The sequence below is a fragment of the Osmia bicornis genome, chromosome 3 (assembly GCF_907164935.1).
Source record: "Osmia bicornis bicornis chromosome 3, iOsmBic2.1, whole genome shotgun sequence".
NCBI lineage: Eukaryota > Metazoa > Arthropoda > Insecta > Hymenoptera > Megachilidae > Osmia > Osmia bicornis.
This window is the reverse complement of record NC_060218.1, coordinates 2,284,715-2,309,897: the sequence shown is the minus strand read 5'-3', so window position 1 is coordinate 2,309,897 and position 25,183 is coordinate 2,284,715. Positions and strand designations below refer to the sequence as shown.

Genomic DNA, 25,183 nt, shown 5'->3' with positions numbered 1-25,183 from the left:
AGCGTGCGGCTGCTACTTTCAGCTCTGCCGCCGATAATATAAAAGGATATTATTTAAATTCCTGAAAATTCGCCGCTAGAAACGCGTTCGAACGGTTCGTGTCCGGCGGTGGCGACTTTTTTCCACCTCCTTTCGCATAATTCGCGTCAGAAACAGTTTACGTCGCGATGATCAATGGTCACCGGGCTGGATGAGGGGTAGACAGTCGACTTCTCGAGGGGCGAGAAACACGCGGCGCGGGACCGATACCGTTTGCTATTGGATTTCAATTGGGAAACGATTACTCTCCTCGAGCGAGCGTTTCTGCTCGTTTGTCATCCGCCTCTCTTTTCTCGTCGTCGCGGTGTCCTAGAATCGCTAACTCGCCGCTACACGACCAACTTACTTCGACAACATTAACCCTACTACACTTTCGAAAACGATTGAATTTTCCAGCGCAATCTTCGAAGCCCTATCGCGAAGGGGAGCGAGTATTTGTCCTCCATGGCAAAGGTCTCACCCTTCGACGCGTTCCGCTTGGCCGGAAGGTAAGCTACGCGCGTACGTGTACGCGTCGAAAGCACCGTCCGTACGGACACTGCAAATATTAGTTCATTACCAAAAGTGGCGGCGAAACCGGGTCTGCAAACGGTAGCGTCCGCGGAACCGCGGTAACGCTCGTCCGAGCTCGGTTTATTTAATGACACCCTTCCGCTGCTTTTCAATTAACCTTCCCACTTCTCCTCCTCAACCTTCTTTCTCCCCTCCTCGTCGAATACACTCGTAACGTTCGATGCTCTCTTTTTTTTCCTCAAACTTTCCGCGAATTTCGCGATCGAGATGATGATGGTGCGGACGAACGAAGGTGACCGGAAGTAGGTAGAGGGAAGGAATCGCATGCCGGTGGATCGTAAATAAGAGAAGAGCGAATGGACGCGTACGAAGGCCAGCCTGCGTGCTGTATGTCGTGCGTGCGTGTGCGAGAGAGCGATGGAGAAGCGTAATATAGTGGCGTGCGGTGCGCGCACCGCCGAAGGGAGACCATTTAATAACAATATATCTTGGCCCGTCGCGAGTGAACCGCGCGGAAATAAGGACAAAGAAGGGAGCCACGGGAAGAAAGATATTTTACCATTAGAATCGGTATTCCCTCGGATTAACCAGACCTTCTGTTCTTCCGTTGCTCGCTGAGGTGTGATACAAAAATCCAAATCAATCTATCAACGCGTAAAAGCTCGTTTAAATATCGACGAAGCAACGAGAGACAAATTGGACGGCAGGCTCGTTAGTCGCGAGGTTCGATACACCCACGAAGATGGTAAACGCGTATAGCAAAGTCTGGCCCGAGAGAATAAGCAAGAGATCGCTTAACGAGATCGGCTCCGTGGAAAAGGAAAGAAAGAAAGAAAAAACGGGGAAAAAATGTCGAACGAGGCAAAGGAAACAAGGTGGTTGACAATTTCACGGTACATTAGCGACCGGTGGGTGGGTCCTGGCGTTGCGGACGCCGCGACTAATTATGTTTTTAATTAATCATCGCGCGTTTCGTGGCGCGTCCAAAGCAAAGTTTACTCGGCCATACTCGTTAACGCTCGACGTCGCGCGTGTCCCAATAACGAACCGCGTCGCTTGTCGTCGCTGATGCACGCCCTTCCAAGACGACGCGACGCGCTTCCTCATCGACGACTATCGAAATAATCCTGTTGGCTCGAGTTTGCCGCCGAGTAAATGACCCGGAAAGCATCAGGTTAGCCCCGGTCGTTCCTAAAAATACTCTTTCGAAGGATAGTCGAGAGGTTGACGAAAGTTTTCAGTGAAACCGTGGGGATAAAATCACGTGGGGTCGTTAATGGGCTGGCTTTAATTATCGTCGTGTCTTGGATGTAACTTGGCTGGAGGAGAAACGATCCGTAACCGATAAATAATTTCGCGTTGAGAGGGAATAAAATAAACGTCCACGGTGACGACTCTGTTTCGCCAGCTTAAAAGACGGCACCCTGTCGCGAGTCGACGACTTACGCTCGCCTCTCGAAGTTTACGAGGCGAGAGATTTACCGTTGATGCAACGAGAGCGTTCCCTCCTTCGATCTTCTTCTCTCTTTAACCCAGATTAGTTGGAAAATAAAAATTTGTGAGAAGAATTTCGATCGACCCTCGATCGATCTTCGCGCAAAATACCAGGACCAATTTGTTTGGACATCGAATCTCGTAAGGTCCGGTCCCAAACCGATGATCGCGGTCGTATCGTTTCGCAAGAGAGTCATTAGGAGGGTCCGTTTTCTCGGGTCAGGACGTTTGGCACGAGCGGCCGGCCGATTCGAGGAACGTTCGTCGATTCGAAAGCATCCCGCTGTCGCGCGATAAACGATCTTCGTCTAGACGATCGTCCTCTTGCCTGCGGGATTATCACGCGAACCGACTTGATCGAGCATCCTTGAAATACGAATCGATTACCCGCCATCTCCACCTACGCTTAAATCGATTTTTTTCGTGCCATCAACGCGATCGGTCTAATAACAATGCCGAAGGAGACGGAGTTCTAGAAATGTTTGCCAGTCGATCGATTTGACATGGATTATAGGAAAGACAAAAGAGATAGCGTGACTAATGCTTGCTTCGTTCCGAGAACCATTCATCGTTATTAATTTCACCTTGCTATCCCATTGAATGAATCTCATTGTCACTTTGTTATTTACGCGTATGCGTGGCTGGAGTAAGTGCCCATGATGTTCTCTATGATATTTAACAGAATAATTTGTTTTGGACAAAGTAAGATCGTTCCTGCTAAAACAGCTAAGAGTCGTTTATAAAAATTCATACGTTATTGAAAAGTGTTGAACGGGTAAACGGTTTTCGATGAAAAGCGATGGAGAAAAAGGCAATCGAACGAGCGAGGAGTGAATGGAAATACGTTCGGACGAGACGGTAATTAGCGTATCCCCTGATTGCGGCAGCTTGACAAGCCTGGAGCCGTGGTTACGCGTATGACGGTATTAATCGTAATGCGCGTATTTGCACGCGGGACGCGGCTTAGATGCGCGCGCGTGCACGCGTGTCGAGCCGCTCTGACAGTTCGTTTGAACGCAATTAGCGCCCCGCTTGATAGTTGTCGGCTTAACGTTTGCTATCACGACAACGATCGTTCAATCGAATTAACCGTTTCATCGCGTTCTCTTCGGTATCGCAATCGGTCCATCGCTTCTTTCGGATCCTCCCTTATCCCGTGTGTCGAGCAATCGGCGCGATAGATAGATTAAAAATTAAGAACGCGAAAATAATAACAACGACTCGTGACGCTTCTGTTCTCTTCTACTCGCGAAGAAAGTAACACGAGGAGGCGCGAGGGTGGAAGAGGCAAGAGCACGCTCGAAGATGGATCGAAAACGACGCTCGTAACGGCGGGGCTTAACTTTATGAATATTATTTTCCACCAGATGTCCCCGACGATAGAAGCTCGTCGACGTTGTCGTCCTCGTCGTTGTAATTAATGACGTCTTGCACGGGGTAGAGGGAGAGGGAGAGGGATGAATTGGCCAAAAGATGAGAAAAGGCAGAGAGGAGGAGCGCGAGGAAGACGAAGAATTTGTAGAGGTAACGTCGGCTCCTGAGCGAGCAAGAGGATAACGATAAGGTTTGCCTGGAGGCGAGGAAAAGCTGCGTGGCTGGTTCGCTGACGTACGACAATTGCGCCCACGAATTATCCCGGAATGACGGGGTAGTTTTAAAGCCAGGAAGCCGACATTAGCGCATTGATACCGTCCGTTCTGGCAACCGGGAGAGACCATTAATATTACTTAGCTTCCTCGTGGAGCCGTCGAGGGTGGACGGATCCGTCGTTTCCGCGATTCCGAAATTCAACCACCATAGAAACTCTATTTACCGCTGGAAGACCAGCTTGGAAAACAGTGATCCGGAAATCCCCGAGTTACCAGTTCCGTCCGGTTTTTTCGAGGACCACGGTTTCTGACTCGCGAGATTTAATCGGTCGAACCGGTGGAAAGACAAACGAGCCGAGTAACTTTCGCGGTGGAATTCCGGATCGAGAATGTCACGGGAGGGATTAACGGCAACAAATCATCGGGATTAGAACGGAAACGGAGCGCGAGAGGATCGGCTCGCGGCTGAAAGAAGACGGAAAGAGAGAAACGAACGGCAGTTGGAAAACAGGGGCCGAGAGGGTGGAAGTCGTCGGATCCTGACAGGGAGAACGAGATTTCGGGAGGCGTGAGCTCCGTGAGCTTGTAAAATCAAAAGGACAAACAATTAATAACCCCGGCAACGACGATTAATCAGAATTTAACTCGCAGTTAAATACTCGAGCGTCGGGCAAAGAGGAGGGAGAGAGGGGATCGAAGGCAGAGGGATGATGGTCGAGGGGTTACGGTGCACGCAGGATAAACAAAGGTTTACATCAGTGTCAGTCGCAACAAGTCCGAATTCGTCTAGGGTTCTCGGCATGAATATTCACGGTGCTCGCTCGTCCGTCCCTTCCAGCCTCCGTGCCGCGGCAATTCAGCCCCCTCTAACGCGGACTCTGTATCGCTCGGCACGGTTCCACGACCATTTGCCACCCCCTGCGATATCCATCGAACGGCTACCAGTCAAAGGCTGAAATCACAATACGCGTTTGTCCGGTTGACGAAGTCGACTCGACCGGCAGCCCGCTAAAGCAAATAGAACGAGACGGACCGAGAGGGTGACTTCGCGAGAGGGAAAATCGCAGGCCGAAGCGAGAGCCAATGGTCATTGCCTTTGAATTGGAAATTACGTTTCGAACGGCCGGTCAAGTGTCGATACTCGCCCCCCCGGTGTTAACGGTTCTACCCTGATGGTTCGCACCTCGACCTTGATCGCCCGTTGGACGAGGCGAACCGTCGCGAATCTCTTGCCAATTTTTCATGATTTTACGATACCCAACCAGCATCGTAATGTATACTTGATGGAAAAGGAAGGAGGCTCGTTGGCGGCGCGGCAGCCACCACGAGTATTTCCTACAGCCAGTCGAATGATTTAATCCCCGAATGATGGACGGGCACGTCGCGACGATGATCTGCGTGCCGTGAAGTGACAAGTGGTTAGGATCACGGGGAAACCTCGGTGGCGGATGACGGTGGCTGATGGTGGCTCGAGGGTGGGTTGGTAGTTGGTGGTCGACGTTGGTGTCGTATCGGTGACGGGACCGGGCTCTGGACGGTGGATGGATTTGAGGAGGGCGGGAAGGAGGGTGCGAGCTCGCACCGTACAAATCATGCGGGCATTACAGCGTCACGCCTGGACTCAACCTGTCGCGCGACCGGAAACTCGATGCCGACGGTTAATGCTGATTTATCGGAAGCGCCGCGCTTCCACCAGCCGATTCCGAGGTTACGTTTTCCCGCGTCCGACCGCGGAAGCCGGCTTTTTTCTCCGCGAAAACGATCGACAATCGATCGACGATAGTTTCATCCTCCCTTTTAAATTACACAGTCTGTTGGAAATAAACGCAGGCTTCGTACAGAGAAAAACAGAAACGATTAACGACTGCGTTTATTTCAAACAGACTGGACGTATCAATTCGATCCTACCTTTCGAGATGTTTCACAATATCCTCGTAGGCAGCTCGGCAGTTTTCCCAAACCGTCCCGGACCTGTGGATCACAAAAAAAAATACGACACTTGAGATACGACGAGGTGAAACGAAGGCGAAGGGGGTCCGAAGCGTCGCCTTTGGTCGCGAGAAAGAAAAGCGAATAAAGCACGGTGAGGGTAAGGGTAAGGGTGCGCGTTAAAAGTAGGGTAAGAGAAGGCAAGAGAAGAAGTAACGGTAAGAAGGAAATACGCAGGTTGATAAGCGAATCGGTTAATTATAAGCCTGCCACGGGATATCCTCGAGGAAAGTGGATCCGCACAGTTGATTAAGAGTCCTCGTCTCGTTCCGTCTCGTCTTTCGTTTGTCCTTTGATTCGGATCGCGACTGTCCCGTGCCCGAAAACGAACGCGCTTTGAAGTCGTTGCTGATTAAAAAAGACGTCGTTGGTTCCCTTAGCTCGGCTAATTTACTCGTCGTATCGACCGTCGAAAAAAAGGAAAGAAAAAAAGGAAACGAAACAGGATATCGAACGATTGGGAAAGGGAAGGAAGGAAAGTTCCGGTCGTCGAAGACGGACCAGGATTCGAGTAAATCGGTGGAGCTGGAAGGAACACGGGCTGAAGCCTGAATCCGAGGGTGGCAATAGGGCAACAGTGGCGACGGCGGTGACGGTGGTGTGGCCAGGATGGGGTTGCGTTGAATTAATCATATTCCGGTGTTTGTCGTGCCGCCCCCAGACGTAATCCGTCTTACCTCCCGATCTCTCTCGCTCGTCTGCCACGATAGATTTGCATTTTAATTAAAAGCAAAGCGGTGAAATCATAATGCGAAACGTGCGGCGCCGCCTTCGTCGCGTCATTATACGAGTAGATCCGAAAGGACACGGTCTACTCGCCACCGGCCCTTTGCTTTGCTCGCTAAAGAATCCACGACCAAATCTACGCTCTTCTTCTACAATTTTCCGGCTACACGAGGAAGGAGTAAGACAAGAAAGCTGGCTAAATCCGACGACGAATAGGAGGAGGCTAATTACGGCTGCTTGATGTAATCGAAAATTAAGGCGAGTCTTCGTATCCTCGAAAGCCCCCCTGGTTTCCCGAGAAACAGAGAGAAGGAGAGAACGAGGGCGCACCACTAACAGCATCTATTAGAAACGCGTTAACAAATGCCAGGATTAGCCTGGAGACTACTCTCTCCCCCAGAGCAGCAGGATTCGCCTTCGATACAGTTCCTCCAACCCAATTGGCCCGTCTTTCCGTGTGTTTCGCACCAACGACGAAACTGCCTGCCGTAATCTACGATATACGTCTGGAAACCGCAACGCGTCGAGGATTTGCCGCTTCAACGGAGAATCTGCCCTCGTTGCGGAACGTATTCTATATATGCGATATTAAGCGATTTCGCGGAATAAGACGATCAAAGAGTTGGCCAACGGCCTAGGGGCGCGCGTTCGTCGAGAAAACGGAAAAAGGGTGAATCCGTGGAGGTCGCGCGAGTAACCGGAGACGAGTAAGCGAGCTAGAAGGTAGGCGAGGTGGGCAAGGAAACGGACTTGGAACGGAGCCGGCAAAGTTGGCCGCGAAGACAGAGGTGGAAGAGGGAAGGAAAGATCAAGCAGTGTCGAGACCCCTCGGATTTCCACGGCTTCGCCGTCTCTTCAAATCCTCTTAAAGTTGTATTCTTTTGGCCTCGCCGGCCCTTCGTTGCGACCACCCCGGGACGCAAGACTGCGCCGCTACTTCGAACCGACCGATCCATCTCCGAGGACGATGCTCGCGTAAATGAAATAAAGTTTATCAAACTTACCTCGCGAAAGCCTCCATGTTCGACATGTTCGGGTTCGCTTTCAAGCCCTGTTCGGCTCGCGCCTGTGCCTGAGCCTGCAGGTGATGCGGTAGACTAGCCGGCGACAGGATGGCGGTGTGTCCGGCACCTGGGTGTCCACCCAGTTGCATGAATTGCATGTGGCTGAGATGCGTGGGCGGGTGATTGTAGCCGTTCGCGAGTAACGGCGACTTCTCCATCCTCGGTACGTCTGAAATCAGAAACGGATAGTTTAGCTACCACCGAGAGGTAGAGTGCTGCTGCTGGATTTTCGAGGTTACCGAAACTGCGATACATTTTGGTCACGTCATGGCCGAACGTCACGCGCGGATCAAACTTCCCCTCGAAGGAGAGGAGCAACAAAGTTGCGTTAACGTCCGTGGCAAGAGCACGGTTCGACGATTATCGACAGACCCGTGGTACCATTTTCGGATTCCAGTCATGCAAAGACGACGTGGAAGATGATGCTATTGCGAAAGCGCTGGATCGGGATGGATGGTTGGCGAGGCAGCGACGGTGCAACGGGCGAGAGGAGGAGAGAGTGTGGAGCAGTGGGGCCGAGGAGAGCAGGGAATAGGAGAGGAAGGGGTAGAAAATGAGCGGTGCCTATTCATTACAAATTATCTAAATGGCAGTGATTTCGGCGGACCGGCTGGCCGTTTGACGAGTAAGTGGCGGGTTTGCTAGACAGTGACTGTCGATCTCGGACAGTGTTAGCTGGTCCGGCAACGCGAATGAAAACACCGGCTCGATCGTTTGACAACCACTGTGGGACCCGGCCCATGACCGGCCCTAAAATTGGACTTATTACAACTTATAGAGCGCGATTTGAACGCTCCGCTCAATAACATACATTATCCCCAATCCATATGATTTAATGAAATCCCTCTAAACTCTCCACTTAGCCTCAGTACCTTCTCGCGCAGTGTACCCTTCCACTTCTTTTCTCTTTTTCTTCCCCCCTGTCCGTTCTGTATGTGCCCTTTCGTAGATTGCTACGTGTGTACGAACAGCAGAAAGAGAGGAGACGAGGGAGAAGCAGAGAGAGGGTCCTGGACGAAGGGAAGCGAGAACTGTGTGGCACGTTCCGATCACCGACGATGCTTAAAACGCAGGTTCCCCGATTTTATAACCTCGACAACGGCTATTTGCCGGTCGCGATACGCTCGGCGTCGTAACGCGACGACCGATGAAGACGTTTCGAGCAGGTCGGAGCGAGCCCCGGGGACTCGCTCAGCCTAGAAAATCGAACTAGGAAAAAACTGAATAGAGAAACAGCGACGACGAGAGCAGAGCCGAACGCGAGAGACGATAAAACGCAATTTGAGCTAAAGACCGCGCTCCTATAACTTCCCACCCTTGCCTCCGCGCGCGGACGAATACTGCCACCTTCTTGCCCCTCTCTTGGCTGATGAGGTGACAACCCATAATTATACAGACCGCTTTCTGTCTGGCCTGACTGCAGTGGCATGCGGAGGAGAGGCCTCCATCATCCTCCTCCACCTTTTTTCCCCTCTCCCTTCTCCTTCAACTTCTTCTCTCCCCCTTGGTCCTCCCGAACCCTTCTGACCGAGCGCATTCTCTTTCACTTCGGGACTCTCTCGGTCGTTTAACCCTTTACACTAATGCGCGTTACTTATTTTCAAAAAATCATATGATTCGAATCTGTGTGTACTTTTCCCTTTCGTATTCTATACGAAGAGCAAGTGAAGAAAACTTATTTCAAGCCGGCTGATATACCGGGTTCGAGCTATTACAAGTGCAAAGGGTTAATAACGACGGAGTTGTTGGCGAAGCGAAATCAGAGGAGAGAATGCAAGGGAAAAAGGGAAGAAGGAGGAGGGTCAGCCAGTCAGCGAGCGAGCCAGCGGAGGAGTAGTCACCTCCGCCCTCGTGCCGCGCGTCTCGTGCCCGTAGGAGAAGGACGACCGTGCTACTTCTTTTCTGGTGTTAATTACAAAACGCGAGAATAAATTGCCGGGCTAAATGAGTGTGCCCAGAGTGTATCTCTCCGCCACGGCCTCGTCACGTCCGTCCCGACGTTCCGACGTTCCGACGTTCCGACGTTCCGACGTTCCTCGTCTGCAACGCTCGACGGACAGACGAATGGAAGAAGGCGAGTCGAGTCGAGCTGTCCGCACAGGTGGAATTTGTTATGCGTCGCGATCACCGATTCAGCTGGATGAAAAAACTTCCCTAGCCACCGATGCACTCGAAATATTCTCTCTTGGATCTTTTACCCCCGAGGATAAACGGATCCCTTTGTAGCTTTTCCTTCGACCGTTCCTCGCGGTGATGACCGCAAAGACCGAGAAACGGTCTTCTTTGCTCGAATGACCACCGAGAGAAGAGAGCAGGCATCGTGAAATTATTCGGAAAATTTCCCCTTTGTTCCCATCCCCCGTGTGGCCGTCATTGTTCTTACCAAACGACGAAGAAATTCAACTCTCGACCACGGCTCTCTGGTAACGCGCGTTATTTGCGCTTAGATATGTATATGTTTACCCTCGACACCGACTCCCTCAAAACCCTTGGATTTAACCCTCGAACACCGACCCTCCGGCTACGGCCGATGACATCGCGGCCCTTTAAGTACCCTTCCACGCCAGTTCGCTTTCTTCGCTGGTCTACGTTTTCTTCGAGACAAAACCATTGTCGGGCCGGGTGAAAGTTCGTGTACACGCGTAAGAAATGGTGGCCTAAAAGAAAGGTTAACCGGGGTTCGTACACGTACACGTGCACGCGCAAGTTCGATGCGTATCGAGTACGTAAACACGAGACGGGAAACAGAGTTTCGCGCTGGTGGAATCCGGTTTTTCAAGTAATCGAGAGAGACTCGAAGCCGTAGCAGGCGAGCAGGCAAGCAAACAGGCAGACAGGCAGGCGGGCAGCCATCGAGGTAGCTCCCTTGCGTCCAGTCTGCAAAGAACCGAGAAGAGAGTGGATGTGGATGCCATGGGTATACGCGTACAACCTCTTCTCGCTCCTCCTTCGCCTCGATCTTCTTCTTTCCTCGCTTTCCTCTTTCACCACACCCATTCTTCTTAATCGCTCGCCGCGCGTATTGAGACGTACGCCGCTGTCTCGCGCTCGTCCGTTTTACTCTTCTGCGTTTAAACCGTCTCTTCAACTTCTCCACGCTGTTTCTTCATATTCCAGCGACGATAAAGGTATTCTTTGAGTTTGTAACCGTGCGATGTTTTTTTTTTTGTTTTTTGAAAACGTATGACACCCCCATCTTACCCCCTCACCCTCGCATTGAGACGTAGAGAAATGACGGTGAATGGAGGAACGGGGTGGACAAGCATAAGATACGAGCGATCGTTGTAACGACGGATAACGCTTTTGGTTTGCCTTTTCGAAGCTTGCACATGCAAGCTGTCTAGCTAGCACGCGTCTTCGCTCGCGAAACGGCGTGGCGGTCCAGTATTTGTTCTACCAGGGTCGCCACGGACACGAGCATCATCCGAGGGCAGTAAACCTTTTGATATATAGTCGAAGGTTTTTAGAGTTCTGTCAGCCACGCCCACAATCAGCCTTAGTATTATTTACACTCCTCTCGCTGGTTTGTAGTCGCTTGTCTCCCTTCATCCTCCTCTCTTCTATCTCCACTCTTCTACGTTCACGCATTTTTTACCTTTTTATCACGGTGTTCTTGCTCGTCTATCCACCTTGCCTCTTCGCCAACGTCATTCTCAGTTTTTCCCTCGCTTGACACGCGTTACACCGTCGATTTCGAATCGAAGGAAGTTCGATTTCCTTCGTCTTCCGCGTGGTCGACGATCAAAGTACCGCGAATTTATAAAATTAGATACGATCGCGAAATTATCTATTCGGAGCGTGTAGTTGGTACGCGATCGTGTAGCCGCCGGGCGAGATTTCGGATTTCGGATTTCGCTGCGGATCGGCACGCAACTCAAAACCAACGACGTGCCGAGAGAGAAAGGGACGCATATTTTATTTCGGAAATGATGATGATACGCACGAAACCTCCCTCTACCGGCCGGCCATTCTTCTGCTCGGTTTTATCGCCGCGATTCGCCTTCGGTGAACTCTTTTCTTGGACCTTTTTTGCCGATCCCCCTTTGCCACAGTCACGAAGAGTGGCGCCGATCGCTCATTTTTCGCATACACTGTTCCAATTTGATGCTTTTGAAAGTCGTTAATATTTCTAGATTATTTTGTCTGTATTTTTATTGACAGGGCTAAAAAAGTTCGAATTCGATGCTGCGATTTCACTCGAATTCAATTTCAAACGTGGATTAATCTCAATATTCCAGCAAGACCTGTTATAAAATCGCTCTCGTTCAAAACCAGTTCTTTACAAATCTGTTTATGAAAACTCCGATTACACGTATCTGTAAACTTGCCAATAATTGTAATGCTCAAGTCGATCTGTTTTGCAATTCAGTAACCAGTTTAAAACGGTCGATCCGCGGTATCTTTGCGGTTCATTTATTTCAAATTGCATTGCACTGTATCGGAAGGTGATTATTATTAGCAGTTTATGAAAGAAACATAAAGAAATACTGGGCGATATATTTGTATCCCATCCGTATCGTGCGAAATCGACGAGGCCCTATTCTAGCCAGGATCGTGGATAATAAAAATCCCGGTAGGCATTGTACGATAAAGGAAACCGGTATCGAGCGCCTCCACTTTCTCTCTTTCTCTCTCTTCCTCGATCTTTTTCAGAAACCTCCCTCCATCTCCCTTTCTCTCTTTCTCTCGTTTTCCTCCATCTTTGTCGAATCGTTCCGTGCCGGTTCGCGCGGCGAGAGGTACCTTTTTAGGCAGGCTTACCTTCGGCGACGGACAAAAGTGCCCCGTCCCAGCTTCTGGGCCCAGCCAGTCAGAAGATATTAATAACAAAATATGATATAATGGGAGCATCCCCGACGAAATACAATACAATGTTTATGCAGAGGATTAACCGATGCTTCGTGTATACGAGCGAGCACGTGAAAAAAGTATCGACCCTAAGCGAGAGACGAGAGACGAGAGACGAGAGACGATCAGGCCGATGGTCCGAGCGGGCTATTGCAACTCCGCGCGGCCGACGGGCAGATGGCTCCGAAAATACAGGCCCCGGGCTCTCGATCCTTGCTTTTGATTAGCTCGCGGGAAAGATTTACCTTCGAGATTAGCCCCCGACATCGATTTTTCGCCTCGGACCCGAACCGATCATCGAACGCGAACCGTTTCATCTATGCGCACCCCCTTTTTCTCCTTCTCTCGCAAAATAACATCGATAACGATGGGGGAATAAATAAGTGCACCACTGCATCATACGTTTAAAAAGGGGGTAGTTTGATTGTCGACAACTTGTAAGCTGTAGAAACGGAGAACGTGTGAAATCATCGGCAAAGAAAACTGTCGGGTATTAACCCTTCACCGAATGAAGGTTCGAAATGACGAAACGTTTTACGCGACACGAATTGTAGAGTGGAACGATTTACAAGCGGGTGCAGTTTCATTGTCAGCTGTGGCCAAACCAACTGGCGCCGGATCGCGAGCAATGTTTTCAGCCGGAACGGGATCGGAAATGAAAAGAAAATAAATAACACGGCAAAAAACCGCGGCTCGTTTGCGTGGGTACACGCGTAACCAGGACCTTTGACATGTGCCCGTGTAAACGAGCCAGCAACCGCCCTCGAAAGTAGACATTTACCCGGTGTCGAGGGGAATTTCACCGGCAGAAAACAAGCCACGATCCGTGGTGTCGGTTTTCATTTCCCTCGCGCTTTTTTTTCCACGCGTGTATGCGTGTGTGTGTGTGTTTTTTTATTTTTCACCCACTCGACCGCACCTCGCCAACGTATCCCCATTATTCCGAGCACTTCGAGAGCGTTTGTTGGTCACGAGAAGGCCGGGACCCGGTGGAAATTATAAAAATACTCGCGAGCTAGCCAGCGGACAAAGCGGCCCGCTCGTTGATTCGCGAGTTAATTGAGCGGCGCGGCACTCGCCGGCCCGCTAACGAGTAAATTGTTGACTACCAGCCATCGTCGGCGCTGCTCCAACACAACGCGCGCGCACCATCCTCTCCTCTCCTCTCCTCTCCCTTTCCGACCGTTCCGGAATGGCCGGCAAATTAGTACAGATTTTTGAAGCAATTAGCCTCGGTTTTAACCGCAGGAAATTGCCGTCACTCGCGTAAAAAGCCCACTTGCTTCGCGCTGCGATTCCAACTCTCCTGCTACTCTTCGAGTCTCTGGGAGTACGAGAGTTTTCGAATTGTCGCACTTAACACTGCTGTGTTTAATCGTGGGAAATAAAATGGCTCGTCAAACAGGGTTGTTTCGTAATTAAGTCGTGCCGAAATTCACGGGCGTGTTGTGTCGTAAGCGATCGTTTTATGGCGTCCGGGGGTTAACCAAACGATGGATCAGCCTATCGGCAAACGAGATTGCAAACCATCGCGGAGAAATAAAATAATTTGCGAGATTTGATTCGCGTGTTTTATAGCCGGATGATTTTGATTTGTACACGTAAGTTTTGGTAGGTGTTTCATGCGTGTAAGAGGACATGGCTTTTAGGTTGGACCGTAACTCCCCGCAGCGAAGCCGTGCCTACTTTTTCTCTTCTTAACGTCTTCATTTGGCTGAAGCATGCGAGAGAGTGTTTCGTTACGAGGCAAAAACCGGCGAAACGCGAAAATTCCTGACGCGACTGATTTACGGCGGCGCGCCACGCAGCAAACTTGCTGTTGGCTGCAACCGAACAGCTTTAATTCACCACCGGCCACTTTTGTTACTCCATTCTCCCCCTCTTCCGTCCCCTTGTCACAACTTTTTCTGACTCACCACGAACGATCGTGTTTGCTTTCGTTGAACAACCAATTTTTTAAAGACATCATGTTTAGTCATAAGTTTCGTTTGGAACTCAGTGGTTCTCGTTGGAAATGGAAAATTCGAGCTACGGTTGGTAGTAAACTGACAGATCAACGACGAGAACCACTGGGTTACGTGGAATTTTCAGCCTGCGGTCAGAAATTACGCGGACCGGACGGTTTGCAGCGGGAGGAGGGCGAGGGCGAAACCGAAACCAAAACCGAGAGGACGGACCGGAGATTTGACGCGAAAGCGAAATAATCCTCGCGATTAAAGCGATAATAACGTCGGCCGAGATTATTACGCGGTCCGAGGTACAGCGACACCGAGGGAAATCAACCCCCGACTGCTCTGTTCCTCTCCACCTATTGTTTTAGCGGAGGGAAAGGAACAGAAAATATTTGAACTCTTTATAATCAAAAGGTGAGATAACCAGGGTGGCAAAGATGCGGAGGACACGAGAGGGGGACGAGTGGGTGGTAGTTGGGTGGTTCGAGCAGTCGCGGCTGCAATGACGCTGTACCCGGCAAGCGAATGCTCATAAAAGCATTGATTAACTGTTGCCGGTCGTAGGTGAGCCAACGCGGCTGGCCTGGCTGGCTAGCTGGTTGGCTCGTGTACCAATAAAAGCCGGTGTTAATAGGGGGCCGACACGTCGCTTCGATACCACGCCATCGACCGTTCCGTGGCCTCTTCCCGCCGCGACAATTTTCACGCTTTCGAACGGAGAGACAGCACCGCGACCAGCTCGTAATCGCGCTCGAAAGTGGGTACCAACGAAAATCAGGGAAAGCCTGCGGTTTCCTATCCCACAATCGCAATTGATTAGAAACGATCGGCTTCGATTGGGTAACGTTCAACGTGTTAATGCTTTCCTGATGCGATCTACTATGTCTGCAACACGAGATATCCGTGAAAGTTGATGATTAATGGTAGAGAGATTTTGATCATTTCAACCGATGCAATTTACATCTTTTTAACTCTTAATAAGATTGCAGCCACCCCTGAAAACTCGTCGTCTCGGGTGCCCGACAAAAGAACCTTCGTCACCCTGTGACGCTCGTATTCGCGCTTGGATAATTGACTTAGTTTGCTCATTAATACAGCGATTCGCCGTGCATTAGGTCATATAATATAAATTGCGGCCGGCCAATTCGATTAATGCTATTTCGGTAATCGATGCATTAAATAATTACTAGGGGGTTGGAACGCGCAGCAACGAACGAACGTTAGCCGATAGTCATTAGTTTATTACGCAGGCTAGCCTACTAGTTCCAGTCCCGGAATACTTTCATCGGAAAACGATCGACCGTGAAGAGGATGGGTCGGCGAAAAGGCGCGAGGAACGTGGCTTCCCATCCGCAAGTCCCGTACACGAGGCTCCCACACGACTCGCTAAGCCAAGCCAAGCCATGCCAACCCCCCTGCCACCCTCCCTTCCACTCTCTCCCGCGGGCTATTTATTTTTCTCATCGGTTTTAATTTTGTAGAGACAACGTAGATACGTATCGGCCGTCCGAGCTGCTGCGTACACGTATACACGGCCATTGTGCCGGCCATTGTACCCGCTACGTCCCGAATGGATGTTACCGCCGACGCTATCGGGATCGGATCTCGCTCGTTGAGTTTATTAATTGCGTTATGGCAAGTGGCGCTCGCCTACCGGTCCAAATTGAAAAAAATCCCGTGTACACCGTGCCTCGTTGCTCTCCCGTATCCGCGTACACCTTCCTCTCGCCTCGTTGACTCTACTACACGCTCTACCCCTTTTCTATTCTCTTCAACCACGTTTTTCCGCTGCTTTGTTTTGTCAGAACACGTCATGATACTGTGTTCTTACGTGGTTTTTGGATGACTTTGAATTTTTAAGAAATTAAATCAATATCTTGTGACGATCAATCGCGGCCGAGAAAGGGGATCGAATCGCAAAACAATTATACAATTACCGCGGGCTCGTAATTAATTGCCGGCCGTTTCAACGTTTACCCCGACTGCAATCGTGGTTCCTGCAACTGCAGGCGAGTACGAGCGACCGTCCGTTCGGCATTAATTCATTAACGGTTGCACCGTCAAACGTATTTGCCCGTAAAATTGAACGGCCGCCGCGTATTCGCGATTATTTGCTTAACCAATTTCCGAACGGCGATCGTCGACGCGGTTCGACGCGATTTTACGATTTCTCTCCATCCTTGCCAGCCGCTGCGCCGCGTCGACGAAATTGCTATCGAATCGATGCGATGGGGCCTTCTAGTGGCTCGTGCCAGTATGTTAATCAAAGCACTGACGACCGACATCTTTGAGAGCCTGGTGCATAGGTTTCGAGGGTTAATTCGTCCAATCGAGAAAGGTTCGTTCCGTGAGCGGGTGGATCAAAGAGCCAGAGCACGATCAGAATGTCTGGGAAGATTTAGCAGCGACAAAGAGAAATGGTCAGAGGCATATGGGTGCGCGCATCGGTGTCGATATTCCGGGTATCGGCAACCGCCACCGCAGGCCGCAACACGACGGTGCAGTTGCAGTTAATTTGCTCACTCCAAGTGTGTTTGATTCCCCTAATTAATTGATCGGTAGGGTCACCGTGGCCCGACGAGTATACGGATGACAGTAATCAAGTGCGTGCCCCTGGTACCCAGGGCCTATGTTACGTTTCGCGTTTATACATATCAACTGGTAATGCTTTCCAGACATCTTCGATTGTCTTTCACTGTGGTAGAATGTATCGAGGCGCAGAAAGATTCGAAATACTCGACGGAAAGTCGGCTGTGCGAAGCAGCTGAAAGGGTTAACTGAGAACGATAAAACGCTCGTACGCTTAAAATTGGAGGCGATTGAGTTGTGAAAGAGAAAAAGAGATAGAAAAAGAGGGGAAACGGAAACGAGAGTGGAGTGTGCAATTCATTCAGAGCTTGTTAGCGAACATATCGGTAAAGAGTTGGAATTACCTTAAAAGTTATATATAGGGTGTTTCAAAAAGAATACTACTTCAACTATTTTCATTCTGAATCCATGAAAGACGCGTACAAGCCAAGAATTTAACGAACCGAGTTGGGAACACGTCTCAAAACGCTTTTCAACCGTTCGTTGCACACCTTTACCGAGAAGGTCTGTTTGAGTATCGTGCAAATTGCCACTCGAACGACCAAACAAGCCGATGCAACATTGTCGTTGGTTCCATAGCGACTCCATAAAATGACGCGGATTTGTTCGAGCAAAGAACACACGATATAAAACACGAACGTCGCGGCGCAGCAAACGGAACTTGCGTACCGCGAATGGTCGAAAAGTCGTTCGCAAGCTCGTAACTGGAATCGGTCGTAGGATCGATCGAGCCGGTTGACGCTTACGAGCGTTTCGTCGAGAAAAGGATAGAAGAAACACTTACCGAGATGCCCGTTCTCGTAGTAATCCCCGTTGTCCATTCTGTGCTTCTTCAAGGAATGCTGAGGATGGTGGCCGGTCGCCGCTGCCAGGTGGCTGGCTGCGAGACTCAGACCAACGGAGGCTCTCTTCGGTGGTCTTCCTGGCCTGGAGCTGTACAGTGGTAGAGAGTTACTGTGGTTAGAGACACCTGTCATCGAGGTAACGTCTTACCCCGATCGTCGATGATTAAGACAGTCCTAAGTGGTTCTTTTTTTTACCGTCCAGCGAAAAAAGGCGAGTCGGTGAAATTAAATGTAACTTGCTTTTCATCGTCTTTTTTAGCTAATTAATCTACATTACGTCTAATACATAGAATTATCGTACGTTTCGAGAACTGGTTCTTAAATGGGATAAACGAAATTTCCTTACAACTTGCTAGAGATACCGACTAATACACGGTGACAGTGCTGCGATAAACCTAATAGAGGGAAAGATAAAAGTGTGCGAAAAAGGTGCATTTGCATAACTTATCGCCTTGCAAACCAGATGCTTTCCCTCGTATTCCAATTGGTATTTCACGACAGTTCATTAAATCAATTCGAATGTAATCGCGATTGCACGGATCGGTTCGTGTCACGTGTTGGGAGAAATCATCGGAGGATCTGTGGCGCGAAACGTTCCGCAGGATGGCTGCGGCTGGCAGGAATGTTCATTTTTCATAGGCGGTAGGCGCCGGAGTGGCGCTTCCATATACACGCTGCGCTGGCCCACGGACACATGCCGGGCAAACCGTTCGTACGCGTGATTCAAGCTTTTGCTTTCGCCGAGAAAATGTCGGAGATTCATTGTTATCCCGGCAGGATCCTTTTCTTCGCTCCCGATATAGCGCGTATGAGCCCTCAGTGACTTTCAACCGATTGATGAAACGAGATCCCATTGTAACGCGTGTGCTAACGGATAACGAAGGCTTTCGAATCTCTCCCACACAAACATTTTATAACAGTAGGTCTACTGTGCCGTCAGTATTTCTATCAGATGGCAGAGAGGTTGAGCATCTCTGCTCGGTAAGCGAGCAATCTCATAGTAGTCAGGACAGATTTGTAAATCTAATTTTTCATCCCGTCTTTCTGGCTGCCCTCTCGCTTTGCCTCTTCCTCGCCCAGAGTCTTCTTCATCCTCCGTTTAACTCCATGTCCCTCCACCCTCTGCTCTCTATCTCTCTCCGTTCGTCACCCACCGATCTATCTCGTTCTCCGTTGCACGTTTTCTCTGGCGCCTTCCCGCTTCTACCCCTTTCGTTCCTTCTTCACGTCTATTATGCCTTCTCTCTGTCTACGTGCCTCCACCTTCTCTCGCACGCACGAGATCTCCAGACGATTCTCAGACGGCCGGTTTATACGGCGTTGATCTCTTAAACCGCTTAGCTTCGGGTTACACCGAAAACAAGAACGCACTCTCGGACGCTTAGACCCGCATAATACGTACTTGTTTGCGTACGAGTCTACAGGTGAAATAAGAAAAACCCTTCAACGCAGGATGGACGCCTGATCGAGCGGTCTCTTTCTTCTTCCGCTCCGACTCGACGCTGCTGTAGCTCCGATTAAACGTTCTCTGCTGGCGCAGCAGCTCGGAATTTAGCCGATCGGATTGCTTTCGATCGATTTTTCACTTAACGACCGACCTTTTTCCAGGGGGATATTACTGTATTTAATCCAGGAAACGTACGTGCCAATTTGAAGTTGGAAACGCTAATCATACGACGTCGCGATCGTTGGGACAGGTGCGAGTCACCGTCGAGCGACAGAGTCGACTCGATGGCGATCGTAGATCAAGAAACGAGCGGCCGGGAAATCGGGCGGATATCGAGAAAGGTGTTTGCGAAATCGCGTCCGGCGAGGGATAAAACGATCGTGCGTTTCGATCGTTGGCCAACGTATCGGGAGAGATCGGGGACGGTAATCGATGGCGTTGCTGCAACGGTTACCAGATTTCGTTTCGACTCGGCACAATTAATGCAGGATACGATAATGCACCCATTGCAGCGGTTGGCGCCAGCCTTTTTTGTCTGGCGAAATAATTCAGGCAGGTATAGCCGAACGAACTTGGCGCACCGACAACGAACAACTAGAAACGATGAAATTCTTTGGCACCCGTTAACTATGCTCGCCGATTGCAACGAACGGGAACAACGACTGGCTGGAAGTCGTAGAAATTTTAACGAAATACGGCAGTCGAGTGGAACGTGCTCCTTCTTCATTACGTTTCACTTACCGATAATTAGGAATAATTACTCGTCCGACTACTGCACGCAATAATACACAATGTTATTACGATTCTCCACGCTGCGCTTGGCATTTAGTAAAATTATAATTAACCCTTTTCCGAAGGTATTTAACCGAGGTAGGCGGATAAGTATTTTTCATATAACTTTCCAACTATTTATAGATTAGAAAACAATAATGACTTTCCAAGCGTATTCGAAGAACATTAATTATTGTAATGAGTTTTGCCGCTCCACTGCCGTCATTTTCCGATTAGGACGCACCGAGCAATCTTTCCTATTTAATGCTTTCGAATTACGTTGATGCATCACGATCCGCGTGGCATTATTTTACATTGCAAAAGGGTAAAAGCAGACATTTCATTATTTACTGTCACTCGATGCGGAAAGTTGGAGGCATTTTCCTTCCATTTTGATTTGCTCCCTCCCCCTTCGCCAGATACGTAAGCTTACGATGAATGCCAACGCCCGAGGAAAAGAAGGCCGAAGGTGCGTTTACCGTCGAGCTGGCAACTCTTTCTTTTAGCGAGCGGTTCGACACGGCTGGATCGAACACGAAAGCTAGTACGACGATACAAGGGACGATGTCGGTCGCTCCTTAAACGGCTCATCACGTAAGAATGGGTTGCAATTCTTCCAGAAGAGTATCGACGTCCTTCTTTGTATCTTTCTGGCTCGATGTTCCCTTTTCTCTTCCCTTTCGATGCTCGACTTCTTCAACGATGGCGCGGCGATCATTAAGGCGGGGAATGATCGGATCAAAGCATAGCACCTGGCGCGATCATCGCGAGTCCCACACGCGATATTCGAGTGCAACAGCGAAAGAAAGTCGAATCTAATCGATCGATCTGCCGCTCCGTCTCTCGATCGATTTAGATCGTCTCGTGTAGGAATCGTTGAATTATGGAAAACGCGAACGTTCAGAGCGACGATACAATGTTTTTATTTCAGGAAGTTGAATATTTTCGAAAAAAGTAAAAAAGATTTCTCAATCTTTTCTAGAACGAAATCGATAAGAGAGACGGGGATAGAAATGGAGCGACCATAAATTGTCAATTTCGAAGTCAATTTGCCCGGGCTTACCAATCGGCTGCCGGTTAATTTCAAGGTGAATTGTGTCCAATATGGGTATATTATTAATGGGCCGGCGAGGGATAGGGTGCACTTCGTGCGGAGGGTTGCAACCCCGTTTTCGCGCACTGGCCAAATCTATCGCTCGGGGCTGTGCCGATATGCTCTCTCGTATTCGGCATTCCGGATTAAATGCTCTCTGATGTTGTTGCAGCAGTTGTCGCGTCCTATCGTGTGGATCGAGCCTCCCGAATTCGTGCCTGGATATCCCTGCTCCGTTTTACGTGGAACACACTTACAGGTCAGCTTGCTTCTTGACAAAGGAAGCCACTGTTTCGTCTGTTAAACAACTAACGCTATCTTTGAATTACGACTCTCGAGGACGTTATCGCATCCTGCTACCGTTCTGCGCTCTTCAAACGGTCGAAAAATGCGGGAATCTCGAGAAGAGAAAATAAGAGGAACCGTAATATGATGGTATATTAAACGGTAGGAATACTTTCGGTCGGATTACCCAAAGTTTTAACCCTTTTTCAAAACTGGTCACGTTTTTGTCATTGTCTTTCTGCTCGAACACTAAAGGATGTGGCTGAAGGTGCTTCAAACTGATACGCGTAACATCTGCGCCGATCAGCCCGCACGCAACTCGTTGCATCGAGTGCATACTTCCCCTTGGAAACAATATGCACTCGGTGCAATCCTTAATAACATTGTAACAGCAGAGTGTGGGAAAGAGAAAAAAGTTCTCGTTGACTACCGTTTCGAATATAAACGCTATCACGAATTTTAATACGATCGTGTGGTTCGCGTGACACAAAGTAACACAGAGATTTGCCACGTGAATCTGCAAGGAATCAACTTGCAACGCGAACCACCCTCCGGCAATTAAAAAAACTATAAACCGCTTAAAGCGGCGCGGCCGGCAGAGGACGTAAAGTCGTAAAACGATACAACGAATAATACGAGCGTTCGTGGCTCGACTTCTAATTGTCAGTTTCGCCTTTACGTCTTTTCCCGCCGGTTTTCTGCAGATCGGTGACCGTAATCGTTCGTCCCTTTTCTCCATCCCTGGCTCCACTTTGGCTATCTTTTCACGTGACAATAAAAGTCATAGTTTTTGCTGCCGTGACAAGGTCCAGCGCCAGGGCATTAAATGGCACAATTCGAAAACGTACCCTTTCATCCCTGCAGACGACGATTCTCTCCACTTCATTCGCTCTGTCCCTTCCCTCTTTCCACGATCCCTGATCGTTCTTTTTTTTCAACCAAAAAGTTGCGAGCGTCGACGGGAGCGTCCCTCGCGTAAAGCGTCGTCGCGCGCAATTCCCGTCATAACAACGACTTCAATTTTCGTCAAAAGTCTTTCGACGTTATCGTCGTCGCCGCTTGCTCCCGCCACCACCGCGCACCGTCTCTCGTTCCTCTATTTTTTCTCGCTGTTCTACGCGACGGATCCAGACCCTTTCGATTTCTCGCTTTATGAACTCGATTGGCTCGGCTGAGATTCAACAACGACCAACGGCATTTTCCAAATTATAAATTTTTACGAGCAGGGTTCGCGTCCGAGGCTCGCGCTCTCTCTTTCTTTCGCTCGGTTATTTCCTTTTCAGCAACCCTCACACCATGCAATTCGCCCACACCCTCGTCGGATCGCGGCAATCCCGTCAGTCAGATTGGATTTGTCCGATTTCGCGGCCGGAATGGAAAAGAACGTGCGAGGGTCTGAATGCGTGCCTTCTCCCTCTCTTCTCTCTCTCTTCAATCCCCTCGATATTATTCCTTTTCACGCTCCTTCTCGTTTCTCCGGTGAGAAACAAAGAATCTACTAGTTTTGCTCTCTTTTTCGCTCATTCTTGATTGCTATAAACGCGTGAGAATGGAACGAATCGGTGGAAAAGAAGTTACTTGAAACGGCTTAATAAGAACGTCGAAGCCACCCCAGGGGTCCGTGGCAAATTTTTAAGTAACTAACTCGAGCGAAATATACGGCATGTTGGAAATTTCACAAACATTGCGATGCTAAATGCCAGACGAGAGAAAGTGCATAGATTCATTGAAAATCGCTTGGACGATTTGGCAGAAAGTACAACAGAAGAGAAAGGAGGTTGCGACTCCCCACCACAGATTTTACCTATTTCATCTGATTCTGAAAACTTTTCGTTGCTCGATCTATCAAAAGACAGGCTAAAAAGAGAAGAGCCGACGAAGGAGAAAAAATTCCCCTCTCAGCATCGAGAGAGAGCATTTTCTAATAACCACGATGTAAAGTTGGGGTGCGTTACACAAAAGAAATCTTTCTGTTCGAAGCGTGGGGGGTCGGCAGACTTATCTTAGTAATATTGGATTAAAACTTATGCTTCTCTCGGTCGCAATACGTTATTTTTATTGCTCGCGGCTTTGCATAATATTCCTCTGGGGGTAGATCTCTCTTTCTTCGTTCCACCTTCCGGTTTCCCTTCTTCGTTTGTAGCGAGGCATCTTCGAGGCTAATTTTAATTTCGATGCCACGCCGCGCTGCGCCGCGCCGCGTTGGGGAACATTACGATTTCAGCGTGGCACGCTTTATTTATGTTTCGAAGCTCGCTTATTAGCCCCTGAGCTCGTTCCTCGTGAAAAACTCGCGCTGCTTTCGAACGAGAAATCGTCGTGACACCTGACTCGTTTGCTAATCGAAACGAGCAATCGAACACAACTCGCAGATGCGCGATTAATACGAATACGAAGCGCGTAAACCCGCCAGGCAGATGTCTCTAGGTCTTCTCCGCGATGGCCAATATTTTTTCACCAGCCTGTTAGTGACAATTTCGAACAGCCTCGTAAACTTATGGGACTGGATTCTTATCCAACGTGTTGCCCTGCGAACACGCGATTTATTAATCAATATTATTACTTTATGAGATAAATTTATTTATTAATTCGAAGCGCAGCTGATAGTTTGTTAGCGCTTTCATCGCACTCGTAATCGTGTAACGATCGGTGAAATTCGATGAATAATTTCCTGATAACCTGTTTTTAAGGTTCTTAAGAGAGATTTGTGAGCGTGTATATGTACAGGGTGTTGCGAAAAGCTCGCGATCGAAGATCAAGCGATGAAAACTGTGATTTTGCCAAGATTAGTCTTCGGAATCGAGTGGAAACGGCAACATTTCTTTACGCACACGATGCGTACTCGGTTCGTAATACCCGATAATGCCTGTATTTGCGCGTGTCAGCCAAAACGCGGAGCGCGTTCGACGCGTGTTACCGCCGCGTAATCCCGGCAATCTCGAGGACGTGGCCCAGTCTTCGGCGCGAGTAATCCTGCCAATTTGGACCGCGGATTATCCTAGAAGGAAGGAACGAGCTGCGGGGGTGTCAGGCTCGATTGCGAAACTTTGATTCGAAGATGCGCTCGCGAGTCTCAACGTCTTCCAGCTTCTCGGTTCGGTTGCTTCGAATAAAATATATCGACTCGTAAAAATGGTGGTCAGCTTTTGGGTGGAGAAGAGGCCGAGAGCGAGACCGGTGTCTCTCGTTTCAATATTTCCGCGATAAATCCGCACCCAAGCCCTTTTACGACTTACGATGGAATAAATAATAAAGCCGGCTGTCTGCTGGCACTTTCTTTTACTCGCCTCTGTCGGCCTAGTCGGACTTTTTACGAGCGCGTTGCAGGTACGCGAGTCCGATCGAAATAATAAGCGGGACAAACGCGCGATCCATAAACTCGCGCCGACTTACGACTTTCCTCTTCTCTCGATTCTCGAAGCATTCACTCCGCGCCTCTTATTGAGTCGTTAAAACGAGAAATTCACGGTTAACGTAATTCGGAAATTGGACTTGCAAATGCTTCATTAATTTTCCGGCAAAACAGTCGAAACACGTTAATTTCGATTGAAATGAATAACGCAATTAAGCCGAGAAGGTTGTAATTCAACGCTGGAACGACGTCTCCGCCCGCGGAAGAATAATTGGGGAATTATTTTGTTTCCAACAAACAGGATCTCGAGATCGGATCGGGGACAGCCCCCGCCGTGGCCAAAATTGTAATTAAATATCAAACGTTTGCAATTACCGACTCGCACCTGCCGCGCGTTTCCGCCCGGCTCGCTACGTCGAGCAAACGAATTTCGCGACGCGAACCGGTTGTACACGGCGTCTCTTCCTCGCCATTAGCTCATGGTTTATTAACCAGACGTGTTTATTGCAGTTCCAAAAGTTTTATTCAAATTGTCCGCTACCAAGAATAATAAATTTCAACCCTTTAATCGATCACCGTTTCGAGTT

At 49.3% G+C, this 25,183-nt stretch overlaps 1 protein-coding gene across 4 annotated transcripts in view; it reads right to left on the bottom strand.

Moving 5' to 3' along the window:
- The window catches only part of LOC114878199 (dachshund homolog 2), a 126,302-nt gene that overhangs the window by 57,922 nt on the left and 43,197 nt on the right, over positions 1 to 25,183 (bottom strand). For 2 of the 4 annotated variants that reach the window (XM_029191723.2, XM_029191741.2), the window contains exons 2-4: positions 17,588 to 17,736; positions 7,355 to 7,583; positions 5,544 to 5,606 (exon numbers count right to left, since the gene is read on the bottom strand). In XM_029191723.2, the coding sequence (XP_029047556.1) occupies positions 5,544 to 5,606; positions 7,355 to 7,583; positions 17,588 to 17,736 (441 nt within the window). The remainder of the gene's footprint in view (positions 1 to 5,543; positions 5,607 to 7,354; positions 7,584 to 17,587; positions 17,737 to 25,183) is intronic. The other 2 variants (XM_029191731.2, XM_029191752.2) reach the window with 2 other exon arrangements.